This window comes from Oreochromis niloticus, linkage group LG3, assembly GCF_001858045.2.
Source record: "Oreochromis niloticus isolate F11D_XX linkage group LG3, O_niloticus_UMD_NMBU, whole genome shotgun sequence".
NCBI classification, from domain to species: domain Eukaryota; kingdom Metazoa; phylum Chordata; class Actinopteri; order Cichliformes; family Cichlidae; genus Oreochromis; species Oreochromis niloticus.
Window position 1 is genome coordinate 82,106,561 of NC_031967.2, and position 16,465 is coordinate 82,123,025.

The 16,465-nt window shown below is 39.7% G+C and overlaps 2 protein-coding genes across 2 annotated transcripts in view; both read right to left on the reverse strand.

Moving 5' to 3' along the window:
- LOC100692238 (H-2 class II histocompatibility antigen, E-S beta chain) overlaps positions 1 to 16,465 on the reverse strand; it is a 488,804-nt gene that overhangs the window by 196,229 nt on the left and 276,110 nt on the right. The gene's annotated exons all lie outside the window — the stretch shown is intronic.
- Positions 9,597 to 12,261, reverse strand: LOC100689964 (endoplasmic reticulum chaperone BiP-like). The gene is made up of 8 exons (XM_019357243.2): positions 12,121 to 12,261; positions 11,800 to 12,031; positions 11,566 to 11,703; positions 11,388 to 11,500; positions 10,897 to 11,287; positions 10,565 to 10,799; positions 10,308 to 10,475; positions 9,597 to 10,130 (listed from the first exon to the last, which is right to left on the reverse strand). Exons 1-8 carry the CDS (start codon positions 12,237 to 12,239, stop codon positions 9,619 to 9,621), a joined length of 1,908 nt encoding a protein of 635 aa, XP_019212788.1. The 5' UTR covers positions 12,240 to 12,261; the 3' UTR covers positions 9,597 to 9,618.

Sequence of the window (16,465 nt, forward strand, 5' to 3'; positions counted from 1 at the left end):
ACCGTCCTCCTCCCTCCCGGATCAGTCCGCATGTTCATGGCGCCCAGCATTTGTTATGGGATATATTGAGCAAACCTGGAGATATTATTGTTGTCATTGCTGTGGATCTTTACTGACTTGGTGAGTAAATGTTTACTCTTATTCAAACTGATTTTGTGGCTTCTCTTAGTTTAGCACCAGGTTTATAATCTTGCTAGCTAGTTAGTGTTAGCCTAGCGTTGCTGCTGCCGCTGGGCTCATCTTACTTAAAAATTAACACCACAGCCTTAAAAACCTTACATAAAACTATGTCGGTGAAATTTTCTGTTGATTGTTTGAAATAAATAAGTGAGAAAAGAGCCCAGATAAAATTCTTCGGGAGGTGCAGCCGTTAGGGGTGGGGTATGTAGGGGTGGGGGGTGGATAACAGAGCTCTCCGAAAACGTGGAAGCACTTTTGCAAATATGTGATATTTTGATAAATTAAGTAGATATTTGAGCATTACATAGCTACATTCTAGCCTGAAAATATCTTAAAAGGTTATTTTGTGACCCAGAAAGGGTAGTCTGGGGAAAAGGAGGATCGCATTTGTCGGCTATGTTTGTCAGAGGAGCGCGGCTAAAAAGCTTATTACTTTTTCTGGGTCACAAAATAAACTTTTAAGATATTTTCAGGCGAGAATGTAGCTGTGTAAATTTCAAATATCTGCTCGATTTATCAAGACATCACATATTTGCATAAATGCTCCAATGTTTTCAGAGACGTCCATTTGTTGTTCATGCTCTTTGGCAGCTTTTGAACATGTGTGGCATCTATTAATGTCAAATCTAGCCTTTATTTAACAACATAAGCAAACTCTATGTTACGATGATTGCACAGTCATTAAGGATCATATCAATGTTCTGTTTTTTCTCCCTCTGCTTGCTTCTTACTGTCTTTGAGGCTCAGGACCAGCACTCCTGTTGTTGGACAGAAAGACATCAACTCAGTGGTAAGTGTTTTGGTTTTCCAATATATTAGCAACTGTCAGTTACATTTATATTAATCAGGCTGAACTTTAATCATACTTTAGATCAGCCTGTTTTACTTATTGTTTTGTTTGTGCTTTGGTTTGGGGAAGTTGTTTCTTTACTGATCTTTTCCTGTCTTCTGTTATTAGACTTGAGATATGACTGCACTATGCTGTTGCTGGTGACCACAGTTAATTCTACAAGACATGCTGTGTAAGTAAACAAACAACAACAGTTTGGTCTGCATTTCTTGAAAGATCACATCCCCCAAACTTAGTTTAGAGGGTTTACACTGCATATAGTGAAGTCTGCAAGTTTTCTAACAGCAAAATTTGTTTTGTGCCCCAAATCATTTTGCACACCATTAGAATGAAAGTTATTGGCTATGTTTGCATAGCCCTTTTTTAAAATGATGCTTTGATGACATTATTGTATGTTGGGTGATGGTCTCGGCTATCCAGACTGACAATTGGGACATTGAATGTCCCCTCTCCGGTGGGAAGGGAGCCTGAGATTGTCTAAATTGGAGTCTGTTTTATACCAGAAGCAGAAAAAAATGTTTTAAGAAAGCAATTAAGTTAAAATATGATTGTTTGCTTGCAGGACACCAGGAGAGATGAGTCCTCCGTCACAGATGGTGTGGTCAGTGAAGATGGTCGCCTGCAAGTTCAAGCTCATTGCATCTCCAACCCACATCCACTGCCACTGTACTTAAGGGAAGTTAAAGACTTTCTTCTGCACCTACATTTGGATCACCTCGATCCATGACAGTCATTCAGGCAGTGATGCCTGGACTAGAAACAAGCATCCTTAAAATAATACAACATTCCAGCTCATGTGTTGGAATGGAAAACAAACGTGTTGTTTAAATTAGAGACTGCACTTGTGACAGAACAATAAATATTTTATTTTGATTATAAGATAAGATAAGATAAGATGGCCTTTATTAGTCCCACAGGTGGGAAATTTGTTTTGTTACAGCAAAAGTGCAAAGTTATGTAGCAGAAATTAGAAAACACTGGAATGCAATAAAATACAATAAAATAAAATAAAATACTATATACAATAGAATAAAATAGAATAGAATAATATATACAATAGAATAAAATAGAATAGAATAATATATACAATAGAATAAAATAGAAATACAAATACTATATACAACTGAGTAGGAAAATACAAACACAACTTCGTCAGAAGAAGAATTGCACGTATAGCAGTCTTATTGCACATGTGTGGGTTTGTGTGTTTGATCAGCTGCAAAAGTCTTTATTGTAGAGTCTGACAGCAGTGGGGAGGAAAGACCTGCGAAATCTCTCCGTCCCACACCGTGGGTGCCGCAGTCTCCCACTGAAGGAGCTGCTCAGTGCCTTCACAGTCTCATGCATGGGGTGGGAGATGTTGTCCAACAGGGATGACAGCTTAGCCACCATTCTCCTGTCACTCACCACCTCCACTGGGTCCAGAGGGCATCCTAGAACAGAGCTGGCCCTTCGGATCAGCCTGTTCAGTCTCTTCCTGTCCCCAGCAGAGATGCTGCCCCCCCAGCAGACCACACCATAAAAGATGGCTGAGGCCACCACAGAGTCATAGAAGGTCTTCAGGAGTGGGCCCTCCACTCCAAACGACCTGAGTCTCCGAAGCAGGTACAGCCTGCTCTGCCCTTTCCTGTAGAGGGCGTCTGAGTTATGAGTCCAGTCCAGTTTGTTGTTCAGATGAACACCAAGGTACCTGTAGCTGTCCACAGCCTCAATGTCCATACCTTGGATGTTCAGTGGTTATATAAGTAATGTAAGTACAAAACAAACTTGTGGTAGGCCTAAACTTATTTTCAGAATAATTACATCTGAGACTTTGTTTCATTGTAAGATTATAACAGTGATGGCAATATAATTGTTTGTTGTTCAGCAGAACAGTGTCCAGTATGTTGGCTGTTATACTTTGTTGTGTTTGAAAATAAAAGTTGGGCTGATTTTAACATCATTACAAAAAGTGTTGTTAATTATTTTTAATCATATTCAGGTTACCACAAATTGTTTTTTCATTTAGTTGAACTTGAAATGTTTGTCAGTAGGTAAACAATTAGTATTGTACAGTCAGAAATATCAAGTTATTCTTAATACTGCAGACTTGCAATATATAAGTTGTCCTAACAGTCATCTTAAGTAAGCTTTACTTAGTTTTTTTGAGGCAATGAGTTTCCATAATTTTTTTGAGTTCTGGGAACTAAAAAAAGGCTGTACAGTGTACTCAAAATGAGTAAATTGCCCTAACTTGGTCATCTTACGTAAACTTGATCCAATTTTTTTGAGTTCTGGGAACAAATGAGCTTGTACAGAGTACTCAAAATAAATAATTTGTCCTAACTTAGTCATTTTTAGCTAAGCTTTACTCAATTTTTTTGAGGCAACGAGTTTCCATAATTTTTTTGAGTTCTGGGAACTAATTAGATTTTACAGTGTATATGAACAAACTAGAAGAAACATCACTGATGGAAAAAAAAGAAAATAAAAAAACAAAAAGTGAAATATTACCATATTTTAAAAATACACCCATTTTATCTGAATTATTTACTTAATTCAGATACTGTAATTGTCACGGCTGGGCAGCAGTCGTGTGGTGGAATGAAAGATGCAGATGGCAGTGGAGATGCAGGTGGAGATTTATTTACAGTGAAAAACCCAAGGTGAGGGCAGAACTAAACATAAACCTAAACTGGTGAAACTAACACAAACAGAGGACACAAAGCGAGGAACAGAGAGACACGGAGATATACCAAAATGATGCAGAGAAATGCAGACGACGCGACGAGGAGCACAGGCAGACAGGGACACAGCTGGAACTAATGGGCATAACGAGACACAAACCTACAAAGTAAAACAGGAAACTCACAGACTGTTTCACAATACCAACTGGGAGACACGAACAGAACACAGAGGAAGGACACAGGTAGGGATGATAGAAACACAACTCAAACCATAAGAACAAAATACAAAACAGCAGAAACTGGAAAATAATAACAATAAACTCAAAACACTGGGTCAACGACCCAGGACCATGACAGTAATATAAATTCGCTGGCCAGTTCATAAGGTACACCTTGCTAGCGTTGGGACCAATTTGTCTTCAGAGCTACCTTAATTCTTCATATCTCTTTCTAGATTTACAATTTGTCAGCTGCACGTCCATGATGCAGATCTCCCATTCCACCACATCCAAAAGGTCTACTGGATCGAAATCTGGTTTTTGTGAAGGCCATTTTAGTACAAAAAAATCCATTGTGACAATCAAGGAACCAATTTGAAATGATCTGTGCTTTGTGACGCAGAACATTAACCTCCTAGGAGCAGCCATTACAAAATGTGTACACTTTGGTCATTAAGGGATCAACCTGGTTGACAGCAATGTTATTTAAATAATGTTTGTTACAGGGGCTTGCAAAAGTTTTCGGCCCCCTTGAACTTTTCCACATTTTGTCACATTACAGCCAGATGACAGATGACTGCGGAGAATTGTGTTTGACTGCCCCACAACCTCTGAGACAGATTCACATCTCGAGATTCTAACACAATAAAATTGGCAAACACAAAAATAGATCAACGCCCACAGACATGACGAAAAACAGGCAGTGGGCTTGATGACTACTGCTTTGACTGACGGCATTGTCAGTTAATGCAAGCAAACACAGTTGCTCTTCTGATCCTTGTTCATGCTCATGTTCAAATAACACTAAGCTTTTTGGAAACAGGGTTGTGAGACAGGCATCGTACAGTCGGGTGTCGTCTGAGGAAGGGTGAGGGGCTGCTTTGCATGCTCAGGACTTTCTCTTTGGGGTGTGCACCAGTTTGCACATATCTCACTTATTTACTTTATTGTAAAGACAATACTACACTATTCTACAAAGATAACAATTCCACAGACCCATGATTCTGTCTTTCAGCAGCACATTTAGCAAGTGCTTTGCAGTAGATATAATCACCCACCAGATGGCGACAAAATGTGACACACAGTGAGCCGAGGCTTACACACACAAGCACATATGTGAACCCTGAGCATTCATTCTGTAACTTAAGATTATCCTAAAATGTAACGATTTACTGGATATCTGACACACAGCAACTGTGCACCCTTTAAACAGAGTAGTTCAGAGTACAAAAATCTGCTGATTTAGCAATTCTGTGTTAGTGAAGTTGATGGAAAACTAAACGTTTAACGCTGTCTGTATATTATGTGAGAAAGAAAGAAACTATTTAATCCTTAGGTTTAAAAAATGCTACTATCACTCCCAGCAATGCCTAGACTGTGTAGAAAGCGAGACGACCTTTTATGTTCCAGCCAGATAAGACATATTGTTATCCTGAGATTATTTGCACAGCCACATTACTATGTCAAATATACCATTCAACATTTTATGCTTTTACTCATATTTAAGTGGGGAAAGGCTCCTAGCTATATCCTGCTGCATGACATAATGTAACTAATGCAAAGCAAAGCAAGTGCGTGCACTGTGGTATGTTTTATCCTCAACATAAGCTTGAAGAAGGAATATTGTCAGTGAGTTGAAGAGTTGAAGTCCTTTTAGCACACTTGTGATTTTAATAAGATTTAAAAATGGATGTAGCCTCCTGTTAAAACTGCTCTGTTGCCAGTAAGTATCTTTGAGACCCAGGGGAAGTGCTCCAGGTGTAGATGGCTCATAAATATAGGTAAAAGAAAATATGCACAGACAGTTTTACAGTATTATGACCTCAGCATAACTCTGTATTCTATAATATTATTTACAGGCTTTAATGGGACACCTTTTTTAATTATGACAAGAAGCTAAATATATCATGAGCTGTCAGACTGATATTGTATAACTTTCTTTGCATTTTTCTTTTTTCTATGGACCAGATAATCATGAATGGGACATGGCTGAGGGGGAGGGTTTGCAGGCAAGGTATGAACACTGCAGATTTGTAACAAAGAGCTGCCTCCAGAGCCTGTTGGTTTTTGGGGGTGCACAGCAAAATAGAAATTGCAACTGTATCCAAAATGTACAAATGGCAGGTAAATCACATTTAAATTCACAGAGTAATCTGATGGCTTTTCACAGATGAGCAAAGTTTCACTCAGATTTCTTGTTGCCCTGTGAAACCATGGCTGTGAAAACCTGTAGTCTGTAACCACACGTTATATAAATAGATTACACGATATAATGAATACCCACAAATCCTATCCATTCTGTGTGTCTAGACAGTAACCCTCACTGGAATGTAGTGACAAATGGGACACCCCCCAGTCCCAGGACATACCACACCACCTCAGCATGTCTGGGGACAGGCTTTTTGTGTTTTCATGTGGGGAAATAGGATCTGCGCCTGTCTCAGACTCCAAACTTCTGTCTTTGATGAAGGTTTGTGTCAAATAACAGTTATCTGCTTCAGAGATGAAATGTTGGTATTTTATTTTAATGAAATACTATTTGGTTTTGATGCGAAAACTGAAAGAGCTAATTGGGTGCTGAATCTAAGATATTTATTGATTTATTTCTGTGTAAGCTCTTGAATTTTCATAATAAACTGGAATCTTATTCCCTCTCAATCATCGATAGTCCCTTTATATAATAATGTTTTAAAAATAAGGACAAATTAGATAAAGTTAAATAAAGTTGCATGTCCCCTGAAAATGAATGCAGTGTAGTGGAAATAAGCCAAAGAAGCTGTGTGCATGTTGAATTAGTGCCATACGCTGTGAAAACAGCTCGTCCCAGTGATCTAAACCAGACTTTAAAGAGAATGGACGAGAAGTGAAAACCACTGTTTCTCGCTGTTGGAAAATGTTCTCTGATTTGACAAGTAGACGGGCTATTATTGGCATTCTTTTACTGAGAATCAGCAAGCTTTGATGACCAATCAAGGAAATTTTCTGGTCTCAATGCAAATCCACCCAGGAGATATGATGAGAGAAAAATCGGCTTCATTTCCAGAATTTGAAATCTGAGACAAGGACAGATTTCCTATCCTGAAACAAACGAAATTCATGACACAACAGTAAAAGGTATCAAAAAAATTATTTCACCATGAGCATCAGGAGTGTCTAAAAATGTATTGGCACAAGACTCATGTCTGTGCATCCTACAATTAGGAAATATGATGAGTTGAAAATGCCTCCCGTTACAGAATTTCAGCTCTGATTTTCACTCAAGTGTCAGTAGACTTTGAATGGGGAGTTTCCAACTTTGTTGCTTCAAGGCCATTTGCGAGAAAAACTAAACTCCAACCATAATGACAGTGACATTTTCTGAAAACCTGTGTTTTGATGTATAATTTGCGTGGATAGAGCAAAAACCGAGTAAGATTTTGTTTGGACATGAAGAACAGATTCAAAGCTTAGACTGAGCTCACTCTGTCTTATTGCATTCACCCAGATATATATAAAGAGAAAACGTAATATGAAACATTATATTAGAATACATATCACTTCAAAGCAAAACAAAAACTGCTGAAATTATTTAGAGTCCAGTCCTCCAAGCCAGGCTTGTGACATATTTTGTGACACTGAGAAATGTCAATTTCATGAACTACCCAGGATATTAGGTCATGTAGACATATTGCTTTCATCATTAGGTTACATATCTATCTGTGGATGTCACCAATAAATTGAATACAAAGGTTGTATTCAACAGCAGTTTAAAATGCGTAAAAGAATTAATACGTATTAAGACAATTGAAAATAACATTTTTTATATACTTCAAAAATGTGTACGATTAATTTACAGCATTACAAAATATTTGTTCCTCTAACAAGATCAAATGTGAATTCAGAGTAAAAGTCATGAGATCAAATAGACATAATGTCTTTACATTTGAACTTTGATTGTTGACTTTCATAAATGATGCATTTCTCATTCAGCCCAGTTTCTTCAGAAGTAGAAGTTCATTAACACTAGAGCCAAACGCAGTTTTAAGTGTCAGTTGTCTTGATTTAGTGGCTAATATTTACTCAAGTTTGAGTTCATTTTTGTAACATTTTGGCTGGAGGCCTTTTTAATTAGCTGTAACTTCGACTTGGCTCCGTATGGTTAAATAACACAGCCAGGAATGGCTTTTAGGTCAAATTTCATTTTCACTGAATCATGTGAGGAAATGATGAAAAACCTGGTAGTTTTTCAAAAATGTCTTTGTAATTTTTAATAATAATTATTTGGTTTTCATCACTTGTGGAGTTTTAGATCTTCATATGACAAAACCTCAATATGCGCATTATACACCATGAAAAAAACATAACCACACACATATAATAGACATTGTTTATCTATGTTACCCACAAACAATTAAGTCAATGTATGCACTCATTATTCATTCACTGGTAGGTACAAAAAGATCTAGTGCTGAGGAAATAAGATATGTCACTGTTCGACACATTTCTCGTCTGTGATTGAGATTTTCAAAATGAAAATCCATATTCTTATGTTTCTTTCATGTTTCACTTTTGACGCATGCTATGAAAAGTTTATGTTTGAATAAAAATCATTTTTTTCATAAATCACCTCCGTGTAAATCTGTTGCAGTGTCTCCTACTTGGTCATAACCTGAAACACAATCACATTCATTTAGCAGCTAATTCAAAGATCTACATTCATGGGAGCATGTCTGGAGACAGATTCCACAATGATATGTACTCTCTTGATTCAAGTAAGATTCTCCACATCTGTGATTCACAGAATAAACACTGTATTTCAACACACGTGCAGCACAAGTGATCATAGTATCACTGCATTGCACTGGGATGATATAAAAATATCTGTTAAATTATCTTTAAAGGGAGCATGAAGTGGGAGAAAGTGCAGGCCAAAGGAGATATTCCACCAGGAGTAGCTGCCCAGTCAGCCGTCGTGCTGGGTAAGAACATTTACATGTTTGGAGGGATGACAGCAGATGGAGCAAATGTACAGATTTATCACCGCTATGCTGCCTTTAAGCCAGTCATTATTTATTTTTTGTGAACCCTATATAAATGTAGTATTTTAGTTCTTTACATACATCTAAGTATGATTTTTTTTAAATATTTTCTGTTTTCTGGAATTCAAAGCAGCTCTACTACCAAAACATCTATGTGCATATTTGCCTGGACAGTGTGTGATGAGGGAAATCCAGAGGAAGAGAAAGCCAACAGACCAGCAACAAACCTGTTATTTGTATTGGTAAATGGACTGGTTCTTATATAGTGCTTTTCTACTCTATGTGAGCACTCAAAGTGCTTTATACAACTTGTACATTCACCCAAGCACTTTCTTTCTAAGCTGTATCTAAGTTCTTGCTATCTAGCATTTACACATAGATGCATCATCGCCAATATGGGGCTAGTATCTTGCTTAAGAATATTTGGCATGCAGACTGGAGCAGACTGCGATTGAACCACCAACCTTCTGGTTGGTAGATGACCTGCTCTACCACCTGAGTAGAGTCACACACTGAAACGTATTTTAAAGTCTCTCAGAAAATTCAGTATGGTCAGCCCATACTGAATGGTCAATTTATTATGGTCAGCCCCTTCGCCACCACTTCTCTCACATTTTGAGTCCCATCAGTCCAATATATACACCAACATGCCAGAGGGCCAAGGAGTGATAAGACTTCAGACCTGCCTACAACTCATCCTTCTCATTTTGCTTTCTGCCCTCTGGTTGTGGACCACCTGCACTACCACAGGTCTTACTGATAATGGACTGAACCACTTCCTCAAGCTCCTTCTTCTTGGCCTGGAAGTCGTCCAGGTCGGCATCTTGGTGAGAGTCCAACCACTCAATCTTCTCCTCCACTGCCTTCTCAATGGATTCAATCTGGTTCTTCAGGGAGTATGCGTAGCCCTCCAGCTCATTGTGAGCATTGATCCTCTCCTTCACCTTCTTGTCTTCCTCAGCAAAGCGCTCGGCGTCATTCACCATGCGTTTGATGTCCTGAGGTGTTAGCCAGTTCTGGTCAGTTGTGATATTGTTCTTGTTGCCTGTGGCCTTGTCCTCAGCAGTGACACACAAAATGCCGTTGACATCAATTTTAAAGGTGACTTTGATCTGCGGCACACCACGAGGAGCAGGGGGGATGCCAGTCAGGTCAAAGGTAGCCAGGAAATGGTTGTCTTTGGTCAAAGGACGCTCACCTGAAAAAAACACAACAACCCCCCCCCCACACACACACACACACACACACACACACACACACACACACACACACAGTTAGACTTGCGAAACGTTTGATTCCACTGTCATATGTGTGTTGTCATTGGATTCTTTTTATAAAAACAGTATTCTTTAAAGAAAGATATCCGATCTTTTACCTTCATAGACTTTGATGGTGACAGTATGCTGGTTATCAGACGCTGTAGAAAAGGTCTGGGCTTTTTTGGTGGACACCACTGTGTTCCTGGGGATCAGCTTGGTCATTACTCCTCCAACAGTCTCAATACCAAGGGTCATGGGGCACACATCCAGAAGAAGCACATCACCTGCAAGTGAAGGAAAAGGCTTAGTAAACAGCATGACATTTGAAAGCTCAACCCTATTAAATAAAATATTTCTAAGAGCCATGACTCACCAATGTCCTCTCTAGAAAGCACACCCGCCTGCACAGCAGTTCCGTATGCCACAGCCTCATCAGGGTTGATGCCTCTAGATGGCTCTTTGCCATTGAAGAACTCCTTCACCAGCTGCTGGATTTTGGGGATACGGGTGGAGCCTCCAACCAGGACTATCTCATCAATATCAGACTTGTTCAAGTCAGCATCGTCCAGCACTTTCTGTACAGACCTCAGGGTGGACCGGAACAGGTCCTGGGTTTAAAAGAACACACGTGTTAAAAAGCTTGTTCAACCACTTCTCGAATAGGGTTTGATACATAATATTTTCAGAACCAAATTAATATCTTACCATGTTCAGCTCCTCAAACTTGGCACGAGTCAGGTTCGCAGAGAAGTCTTTTCCCTCAAAGAAGTACTCGATCTGAATATGGGCTTGGTGCTGGGCAGACAGCGCCCTCTTGGCATTCTCGACCTCGTGACGCAGCTTCTGCATAGCACGGTTGTTTTTGCTCACATCTTTGCCAGTCTTCTTCTTGTACAGCTTGATGAAGTGCTCCATGATACGCTGGTCAAAGTCCTCACCTCCCAGATGAGTGTCACCATTGGTGGCTACCACTTCGAACACACCATTGTCAATGGTCAGAATAGAAACATCAAAGCTGCCACCGCCCAGATCAAAGACAAGAATGTTCTTCACTCCATCCTTCTTGTCCAGGCCATAAGCAATACCAGCAGCAGTTCTAAAGAATACAGTGAGAATTTATTTTTCAGAGGGAGGGCAGGGACATTTTGCAGTTTCAAATTGCAGATGATCAAATTCATTTTTGACCAGATGCTTACGCCTCATTGATGATTCGCATAACATTCAGACCAGCAATGGTACCAGCATCCTTAGTGGCCAGGCGCTGGGCATCATTGAAGTAGGTTGGGACAGTGATCACAGCATGTGTGACCTGAGGAAAAAGGATAATGTTAGATTTGATGACACAAAATTTAATTAAGATTACCATTTTTGTACCTTCTTGCCCAGGTAAGCCTCAGCAGTCTCCTTCATTTTAGTCAGCACCATAGCACAGACCTCCTCAGGAGCAAAGGTCTTCATCTGGCCACCACCAATGTCAACCTGGATATGGGGCTTGCTCTTCTTCTCAATAACCTTTATGGGAATACACACCAATATTAATTTAACAAGAATTTCACTCAAACGTGACCCAAAGAACCAACATGTTTTACTTTCAGTTTACAAGCTCACCTTGAAGGGCAGGTACTTGATGTCCTGCTGCACAGACCAGTCACCCCATGTGCGACCAATCAGCCTCTTGGCATCAAAAATGGTGTTCTCAGGGTTAGAGGTCAGCTGATTCTTGGCAGCATCGCCTATCAGACGCTCACCTTCACTGGTGAAGGCCACATAGGAGGGGGTGATTCGGTTTCCCTGGTCATTGGGAATAATCTCCACACGCCCATTCTTGAACACTCCAACACTGCAAGATAACAGTTTGAATTCAGTCTGAATACCATTTTATTCCGCAGAGACATCATGCCATTATTCAAAGTGTCTGTAGTGACTTACCATGAGTATGTGGTCCCCAGATCAATCCCAATCACAGTCCCAATGTTCTTCCTCTTGTAATCGGCGGCGGCACCAAACACAGTGCTGACTAGCAGCATTACAACCCACAACAGCTTCATCTTTGTTTGTTTGTTCTCCAATCTACAAGGAGAAATGCAGAAAAGAGATACAACGTGGCCTTGAGATCAATAAGTGGACTAAGCCTAAGACTAAGCAGCTAATGTTAAAGATGTGATTTGCTGAGTCCCAGAACCATAGCAGACTTGAAGTTGGTCTTAGAAAATAAGTACTATAAATATATTTTGACTGCGTTATTGTATCTAAAGTATAATCAGTCCAGTCCTCTTTTGGCAACTCAAAATATATTGACAAAACTGTGATGTAATATTTGTTGAAATTCGTACCAACTTCTTGGCCAGCTCCTCTTAAAAAGAAAACATTTTATACTCATTTACAATTTTTAAAGATTATTAATAAACAAAAGATATTTAAAAGTCACTCAACATTTAAATATTATTCTTTCTTATTTCTTAAATATTAACTATTCACTGATAAAAAGTGTTGTATAAAATGTAAATCACACTTATGATATATAGCTCTGTGACACTGTTTCTGACAATTGCCAGTTTAGCTCACTAAGTTAATACTCACCAACCTAGACCCCAATTTATGACCACTGGCGCCAGTTTGTGTCTCACCTGCTCGACTTTGTTGTTGCGGTCTTGAAAGTGTCTGAAAATAGTATAAGCAGCGATAACCTCTAGAAGAAATCCCCACCTCTTCTTCGCTCTTTCTTTTTATGCTGTTTGTGCCAGCACACACTGCTAGACTAGGCCTTTGTTTTTCTCACACTTTCAGTCCGGTAGAGAAGTGTTTCTCACTGCTGCACTGGACGACCTGTGTCTGTCAGACCTGGAACAAAGTCCCGCCCCAGCTTTCAACTCTGCACTCAGCAAGTTCCTCATTTCACATACTGATGTAATCACAGCGATTTTAGTAAAGTTCTTTCACTTTCGTTACATAGAAGCAAGAGGATTTTGCTGATCTTGGCCCATCAGAAGTCCATTATAAAAACGTGGATATATCAATGAAGATATCTTGATGCATGGCCAATCATCCAGGTAAGTAAATCTCCAAAAGTTGATTCTGTTCATCTGGACGTTTTCAGTGGGAGAAACGTTTCATCACTCATCCAAGTGACTTCTTCAGTCTCAGCTGACTGCAGGTTTCACTCTTATAAACAGTACATTTGCATAATGACTGAAACCAGCCCACTGAAGGAACAATGGGCTGGGAGGTCAGTTCCTTCATCATAATTATGCAAATTCTCATGACCATTGATCAACAACCACTGATCAAAGCCCACCGATCAATGGCCATGAGTACCATTCACAGAGAGTTGGGGAATGGCTGCAATCACAGCATTGTAAGGTGGTGACAGATGTACCCTTAGGCCCCCTCCTTACGTTAAAAGGGAAAGACCATTTCTGAATCGAAGAGGGGTTGTGGTTCAATCCATGAACTACAACAGATGGTTTGTTACACAGGGGCACCCTGTGTAACATGTTTAATTGACACAGCCTCACACATTCTGAGATTTTTGAATTTTGTGTAGAATGGTTTAGCCACAAGCATAATTTCCACTTGTGACAAAGATTGCTCTAGCTTCATGCTTCTTAAGAAATTAAGAAGCTGCATCTTTATTAAGCTCTTATTTATAAATGTCTACACAATAATAACATTTTCAGATGAAAATATGGCAGCTTTTTTTTTTTGTTTGTTTTGTTTTGTTTTTTTCATTTCACTGTAACAACCACCGGAATGCCATTTATGTAGGATTTCTTGTGGATTCTATTTTTTATGTTTTCTTCTTTTTTGACTGAGGGTATCTAATACACACGTTGTCACTGTGTGTTGTACTACCAGCTGTTAAAAGAGCACACAGTGTGCTCTGCTTTTCCTTTGAGCAGTCTGTTTTTATTATGTCTTGTGAGTGTGTAAGAGAAGTTTAGTGTTTTGAGTCATCTATTAAAAACACGAGTCTACACTTCTTTCTCTCAGCAACATTACTGAAGTTACACTTTAACGTACTGCTGATGCTTCACATCACAGTCTTTATGATGAAAACCATGTTCTCTCATTAACAGATGTCTGTGCTGTCACTTCTTATGAAAATGGCCAGAGCCTGGGTTCAAGCTTCTTTGTCAGTTACTATAGATCATTAATAGGGACCATGAAATGCATTGAAAAAGCTCCTGTCGGGACCTTCCTTCTGCGAGCATATATATTAATTGTCAAGTTACTGTCACTCACATCAATATAATAATAAAAATATAATTAATAAAATATATAATAATAATAAAAGGAATAATAACAACAGCAACACATTACCTAAAATCTCTTCTAAATAAACATTAGGCTGCTTTCAAAAGGGTTCAACAGTGTCAATACACCGTAAAGACAAAGGGAGTTTCACAGTTGAGGTGTTGTTTTTATCCGGGGTTTGTTTCTGTTTCTGTTTTTTATTTCTAGTCCTTAGGTTTTGGTCTTTGTACTCGATGTTCTACTCTGTTTTACTCAGAGGGTCCATGTCTTGTATTCCTTTTTGCTTCATGCTTAATTGGGTTCAGTGGTGTCTCCTTCCTGTGTGCCATTTCCTTGTTACCTTGTGTGTATATTTAGAGTGTGGTTATCTCTGTTCTTTCTCAGAGCGTCTGTGTGTCATTCTGCATATCATGTCTGTTTTTTATTCCCAGCGTTTCGTCTGCCACCTTCCTGTTTTTCAGGTTTTGTTCCCTCTGTTGTTATATAGCTTCACCCAGTTTAGGTTTAGTTTGCTTCTCTTGGTTTCGCCCTGCTTTCGTTTCTGTAGTGTTTCATCAGCCAAAATAAAGGCTTGTTTGTTGCATCCATGTCTGCATTTGGGTTCAGGTCCAAGGTACACATTTCATAACAAAACAATTCTGGAGGTCGACACGGAGGTTGGCAGCACAAAAGCTCATAATCTGACTGTTTGGGGGGTTGACTGGGAGGTCTTCCACAGAGGCGTCCAATTTTCCTTGGTTTAGGAAGTCGACCCAGAGCCCAAAAGCACAAGGGTTCAAGAATAAACAATTCTGGAGATCGACTCAAAGGTCAGGAGTCCATGAAAATGCTCCGCGCTGCACAGCCAGCGGTGTCAACAAAGCAGTTAAGGATTTGGAATATGAGATCAGCGGCGACTGAACAGATATAGAGGCTGGCCTCTATATCTATATATAGCCAAATCAGCCCGGTACCACTCTGAAGAGCTGCATGATGAAGCTGTGTGACGTCTTGTGTCCAGACAAAACGCAGATTTTGGCAAATGTGAGCCTGAGGAGATCTACGATTGCTGATCGGGTTTGTGAGATGGCCACTGATTTAAGAACACAGTTGTGTGAAAGAAGCAAAAACTTTATTGCATACTCTCTTGTTGTGGATGAATGTATAGACATGATGGACATTGCACAGCTGGCCATCTTCATCCGTGGAGTGGAAATATTGAACATTAAATCGATGCGCGGGACAACGACAGGAAAAGACATTTTTAAAACGTATATCAAAGTGTAACCGACATGAAACGGCCCTGGGACAAACTTGTTGGACTTACAACAGATGGAGCGCCGGTGTTGTGCGGTGAAAAAAGCGGACTAGTCAGCAGGATGCGAGTAAAGATGTAAGAGGAGAACTGTATCGGTGACTGCAGCATATCACTGCATCATACACCAGGAAAGGCTGTGTGATAAAGTCCTAAAAATGGAACATGTAATGATCACCGTAACGCAGACCGTAAATTTTATCTGAGCTAAAAGTTTAAATCACCTTCAATTTCAGTCTTTTATGCGGGAAATAGATTCAGAGTTTGCCGACATTCCTTATCATACAGAGGTCCGTTGGCTGAGTTGGGATAAAAATTCTCAATAGAGTTTTTGATCTCAGCAACGAAATCTGTCAGTTCATGGACATGTATGATGCGCTGAAGGCATTCCAAGTGAAGCTGTCACAAATGCACCAGTGCAACCTGCCTCACTTTCCCTGTTGCCAAGTAATGTTGAACCAAGTCAGCGGACTTTGCTGAACTGCACCTGTGCAGATTCAGATGGAGCTGCAGTGTAATGAGACACCAACTTGGTCCACCATCTGAGTTAGGGGCTCATGCTGCTGTAGTCAGGGGCCAGAGCAGGTGACATTGAAAGAAATTTAAAACTGCTGGCTAAGGGTAAACGTAAATACAGTAAGATCATAATTCACGTCGGCAGTAATGACACCCGGTTACGCCAATCGGAGGTCACTAAAATCAATATTGAATCGGTGTGCAACTTTG